The 6203-nt window shown below is 37.7% G+C and overlaps 1 protein-coding gene across 3 annotated transcripts in view; it reads right to left on the bottom strand.

The window, feature by feature from the left end:
• Positions 1–2260: 2260 nt before the first annotated feature.
• LOC107670749 (SAFB-like transcription modulator) overlaps positions 2261–6203 on the bottom strand; it is an 18719-nt gene continuing 14776 nt past the window's right edge. For all 3 annotated transcript variants that reach the window (XM_016463483.1, XM_016463482.1, XM_016463484.1), the window contains exon 20: positions 2261–4990. In XM_016463483.1, coding sequence (XP_016318969.1) covers positions 4894–4990 — 97 coding nt within the window. In that variant the 3' untranslated portion in view covers positions 2261–4893. The remainder of the gene's footprint in view (positions 4991–6203) is intronic.

Raw genomic sequence — 6203 nt, 5'->3', positions numbered from 1 at the left:
CCCCCTCCCTCCACAAAAAAAACAACGAAAACCGATGGAAAAAAAAAACATGGCACCACTTTTTTCATTATACAAAGCATTTTTTTTTGTGTTGATTTCCGTTATTGCTGTTGTTTATAAGCTATTTTATACCAGTTTACCCGTATATATGCATATGTAGATTTGTTGTATTGGTCAGTTTCTGTTGTTTGACTGAAGGATATCTGAGATCTTTTAATGAAAGGTCATTCACATGAGCAGGTAGCAAGCCAACAGGCCGCTTGGCAAAGGTGATGTCTCAGGGCATGATGTAGGCCACCGTAGTTCTTTGTCTGGCAGTTTGATGCCAAATTCTTCATTGTTGATATTGTAGGAGAAGTAACTTGCTTTTTAGAGAGTGAGATCTTGATAAAACAAATGCATTCAACAAGGGTTTCCTTATTAGGCAGTTGAAAATCCAGTTGGTTATATAGATGCGTATACAAAAGAATGATTTTTGCCAGTAGGACAATAACTTAATATCAGTGAGCAACTGACACTACCATTAATGTAAATAGCTTTAAAATATCAAAATCATTAGGTTTTATAAAATTACATGGCCAAGTTTTTGCTTCGCCCCACCCCTTTTACATTTCAGCCAAATGTCTGGTTCATATTTGCCTTATAAGATGAAGTATATGAGTAGGATCATTGTCCATGAAGTTTGGCATTGCTCAATGAACTACAGTGTTATTGCCCAAAAACCGAATGGTTCTTGTAAAGAAATCTCATCTTTGATCATAATGGTTTGCTTTCCTCCAGCTAGTGGTCAAACAATATCGGTTTTACAAAGGGCCGATGTCAATGCTGAAATATGGAGAGCAGGTTAGCTGATTGCTGATAGAAATAACAAGAGATTTAACACTTCCGTTAATCGGCCAAGCGGACACCGCTATCGCCCAAGGCCGATAGTCTGAAAATGGCTGAACATTGGCCGAAGCTAACTGATATATCAGTCTATCGAGCTATAAATTTCACACACTTTCATGTACATCGTACGTACTCATTTACACTGTATGGATGTAAGGTAGGAAAGGATTACTCGAGCCCATTCTGTTCCAGTGCTGCCTCCTGAGAGACAAGGTCTTTTCTATCCAAACATTCCAGCTATATGCCTTGAACTGAGCTTTACGCTCAGAGAAGCGCTAACGTTGGGCTATTTTACCTGTTGTTCTGCTCTCGCAATGCAAGAATGAACAACTCCTGCATGTAGAGGAGCATCATGATAGTGTAGTCTATCAAACAGACAGTTTGATTGCCCGGTGGTTACATAGGAGCACAGTAGATGCTGTTTATGGTAGTTGTGGGCTGGAGCTGTTAATTTGACGTTTGGTCCCCCAGTGGCCAATACTCTCTGTATATAAAAAGCCTTACAATATTTACAGTATCTTTTATACCAACAAAAGTAGGTGAGAGACGAGACTGAGACAATCTGTAGACCTTACCATAAACCGAAAACCGCACAGGCCTTCACAGAAGGAACATATTCATGAATGTCTTGCAAACAGTTTGACGTGTGTTAGCTTACTTGGTAACAGATATAGATTCAAACTATGTAAAATGTGAAACACGGGGTTTTATTGGAAATAGTCCCCTTTGTTAAGGCTCGTTCACACCAGAATCGTTGAAAAAGTCAGTTGCGACACTACTAAAGAGTTTCATTGGAAGAGGGAATACGGAAGTAACTTATTCCAAACACAATATATGTACAATGTAGTCTACGCTATGGAAGCAATCCCCCTTTCCTCCAAAATTGAAAACAGGAAAAAAAAACTGATTAAGGCTACTATAAATATAGTCAATGTAACAACATTATGCGTTAATATTTACCGAAAATTGCTTCAAGTATAGAGTCGCTGCTGCTATCTCTTCAAACAGGTTCTTAGCGCCTGTTCATTTAGAACTATTGAGAGCAATATGAACCACGTGACCGCGAGATAAAAGGTTGTCGCAACTCTTTTTCAACGGCTCTGGTTCACACCAAGAACGATAACTATATACACCTTAGTCAGGGTAGTGCCATGTTTAATTTTTAAAGCGTCCATGTCATCATGAAGTACAGTCGATCAATGGATTGTTCTGTTGTTTAACAACATAAAGGTTCAGCTGACGAAATGTCTTTACGGAAAAAAAAATGTTCAAAAACAATTTAGAAAGTTGTGAGTTGTGAAAATTACACAATCTAGAACCTTTGTACAGTATGTCATTGTAAAAACTAAGTCTATCACGCACAGCCTCGTTTTCGTCGTCACGTCAAATTCAATATGTTGTGTAATCTGACTAGTGTCCACACCAACGGATAATAACGCTATGTTTATTATAAGCGTGCTGTAGTAATGTATTAAATGCTCGAGATTTTTAAAAGTTTGTCGTTCTTCAGCTAAACAAAAAAAAACGTTCTGAAATTCCATTGTTTCTCTGTGGAATACGCAATGTCATGTAATTTGGAAAGCTTTAAACTTTATAGTTATCGTCCTTGATATGAACAACCCTATAAACTTTATAATTGTAACTACTATTTCATCCCCAAATTGGGCTTCTAAGAGAAATCGTAAATATATATATATTTTTTGTTGTTACCTGAGATTAACTGGTTGGCATCCTAATCATCCTAAACCTTCAGCCAGAAAGTGCACAACAGTCTGTATTTGTCATGTTCTTATCATTCCCTAGAAGGTACACTATAATAACATCCAGGGTTATGGTTAGGTTACACATTCACTATGGTTTTACACTACACAAACTAGATTTACATTCATATATCGGTGAGCTTCTTTCACCTCTGCAACTGGTGTCATGGTAGGAAGCACAAGCTAGTCACTATAGAGTTGGGAGAGAAATGTCTTAAAGGGTTTGTACTGGGGTTGGTGAGGTGAAATGGGATGATATTAAATAAATCATCCGTTTTCATCAAACTTGGGAGAACAAACGTTTCATTCTGTAAACAGTTTCTGATTCAAACACTTCCTCAACTGTTACACTTGCAGGTCAGGTTAAATATGGACATTCCAAGGTGCTTTTGATCAGTGGCATGTCTGGTTCAGGAGTGATGAAGGACTATGTGCAACAGACTTCTCCAGCACACACAATATGTACCCCCTGTGCATTAGCTTGTCTCATTTGTATTGATTGCCAATAACTTTATTCTACTGTAATGTGCTTCAGCTTTAATCATTTGCTTCTAAATTAATCTTGTTAACTGCAGATGTGTAAAGAACAAGAACATACATGTTAGTGGGATACATACTGAAATGTCATATTTATAGAAATGGGGAAAAAGTGGAGTCTGTGGGTGCGATCTCCATAAAGAAAACAGAAAGCCCATTTCAAAGAGTAAATAGATGGAAAATGGCTTCAAACAGTTTAATCTATTTAGCTAAAGCTATTTTTGACCTCCAAATAATATCAGTAAATATTCCAAGGCCTTGTCTGCTTAGTTGGCCGTTGGTGTGCAGCACCCATTGAAGCTCCATTATAGGTCCTAGACCATTTTAGTTCTTTATGCACTGTTACATTTAATGCACTAGATGAGAAACATACCTCTTTTTACAAAATTAGAATCACCAGAGTTTGTCTGGTTACAGCTGAACCTGATTCATAACACTCAATAAATACCATTTTTGCAATAAGGCTTGTACTTATGGAGCTTAAAGAACTGAACATAAGGAACTTTCTAATGGTTGTTTCACAGTAAATGCTGCCATTTAGATATGTTCCTTGCCCTTCCAGATAGGAAATGTTTGCAAGACATCTCATGAATATAATTTGATGTTTTCATATCTCAGTGCCATCAAGCGATGTGGGAATGAAAGCAACAAATGATGAGTTGATCCATGTTGGTAGGGCATTACCAAGGGTGATTTAAGACTAACGACCAGGGAGGGTAATTGTCTTCTGAATTTCAAGTAATATTGAAATGCCACACATTACACACGGCACACGTACTTTCTGCCAATGATGGGAACTGGAAAGTTTTCTCCTGGTGCATTTGTCTTGTCAATATTACCGGGTCAGTCCGTAATGGAAATGCAGTTGTGATGCATGTTTAACAACTGAATACAACATGTGCATCTAAATCATTTTTAAAAAACAGTCCCATTACAATTTCTATTTTATATCCTTTATACGTGTATATTTACACAAAACATTTTAACGTAGCAAAAAGAAAAAGGACAAAAAATAAAAATCAGGATATTATAAGGGTCAACCTTCCATTGTGTGTAAGGTTCATTAATGACCAAAAACATTTATGTAGCCCAACAGTGTCAAAAAGTAGATGGACAACTTTTCTGTAACAAATGCCTTCGACGAGGGACAATACGTCTGATTAAAGGAAATCTGGTCCGTGAGTCTGTGTGATTCTTCTGATTGTCATTCAGTCTTCAACTTCAGATTTCCTAAAGTTTTTCCTACACAGACTCAACTGTGGGCGGATACAGCGGCACAAACAGAAGCAAACTATACAGAGATGGTCATAATCCACAATTTAATATCAAGTTGTAGAACCATCAAAAAAGCCACATACTGAAATGTTAACGGAATTACAGATGTGTCCAGTGCTACACGCAGTAGTCTGCCCAAAGCATATGAGAGTATCTGAAACATGAAGTTAAGGTTATCTAAACAAACACTGGTTAAGAAATAAGCTGTACAGTTGCACCTATAGAATGCCAAGAGAACATGTATGTGCACAAAGGTTGTTTACAGGTCACCAGAGAACAGTTCAGGAAACAAAAATCTACATGTAAAGCCTTTTATAAAGACAACAAAATCAACCAAATTGAATCTTTACAATAATCTAATGGCTATAAGTTCAACCAATTAAAAACATTTAATTAAAAAAATTAAATTTTTTCCACTGTGGCGAGTCAGATGCTAGAACCTTCCTTTGAAGGGCTTGAATCCTCCGCTGCCGCCGGCCATGGGAACATTAGTGATCTGCACAATTCTGTTCATACCAGAAGAGGAATGACTGCAGAAAGACACAATCGGGCAAATCAATACACAGGCAAAGTCAACACGTGAAGGAAAGACTGAAGACAATGTTATTTCCTGTAAACGTGCAAGAATTACGATTAATTTGCCACCATGAGTAAATAACTAGCAAACTAACAAGGTGCAGTGAATGATAAAACTATTTGGTCTACAAAGCAGTGTGCCTACGATTGGATACTGGTGACACCGGAAACCTTGCACATTTCAAGTTAAAAAATATAGCTACAAGCAGCAATTGCGGGGCCAAAGATGTGGCGTGGTCAGTGTGAGGTGACAATGGCACATACAAGGTTTGTTGTCATTATGTCAAAGCTTTGAAGAGATAGCCTCAGTCATTTTGGCACTATGCCTAAAATTTGTAGTGGCGCTATACAAAAACGGTTTCGTTTATCGACACGAAATCCATAACTCTTTGTCAGCACAGTCTGAAGATCATCTGACTCGATTTTGGTGAAAATCGAACCAATGAGTGGCGAGGAGTTAAAAAAAGTAGGTTTTCAACAAATCAAAATGGCGGACAGGATAAATCAATGGTTTATTACTCTTGACCAATCGATGGCGCTGTTACCAAATTGGTGTGGCGTGGTCAGTGTGAGGTGACAATGGCACATACAAAGTTTGGTGCAAATACGTCAAAGCTTTGCAGAGATACAACCTCATATGCATTTTGGCATCTTAACCAGCAAATTCGCGGATGCTCTAAACGAAAACCGTTTCGTATATCGACACAAAATCCAAAACTTTTTGCCTGCTTGGTCTGAAGATGATCAGAGTCAAATTTGGTGAAAATTGGACTAACGGTCTAGTTCGAAAAAGTAGGTTTTCAACATGTATCAAAATGGCGGACAGGAAGTTCAGCCAATTATGGCAAAATTGGTATCGATGTTCTCAGCATGACACAAGGAATCTAGAAACATCAGTCTCATTACAATATTTTAATGTATGCAAAAGTTATTAGCATTTTTATAAATTGCTTTATAACTTTTGACCACAAGGCGGCGCTGCGCCCAAACTTTTTGAGTGCCATCAGGGCATGGTGCCGAAGATGCATACCGATTTTCGTAATAAAGTCTAAGTGTTCTTAAAATATTAAATTTTTTGACAAAATTAAAAATGGCCGACGCCCAAAATGGCTGACATGGGAAAATTTTATATGGTTCGACTCGGCATGATGCACCGAATCTAAAGAG

Source organism: Sinocyclocheilus anshuiensis, unplaced genomic scaffold (assembly GCF_001515605.1).
Source record: "Sinocyclocheilus anshuiensis isolate Anshui unplaced genomic scaffold, SAMN03320099.WGS_v1.1 scaffold816, whole genome shotgun sequence".
Taxonomy (NCBI): domain Eukaryota; kingdom Metazoa; phylum Chordata; class Actinopteri; order Cypriniformes; family Cyprinidae; genus Sinocyclocheilus; species Sinocyclocheilus anshuiensis.
The sequence above is the reverse complement of the archived record's forward strand: the minus strand, read 5'-3'. Positions and strand labels throughout refer to the sequence as shown.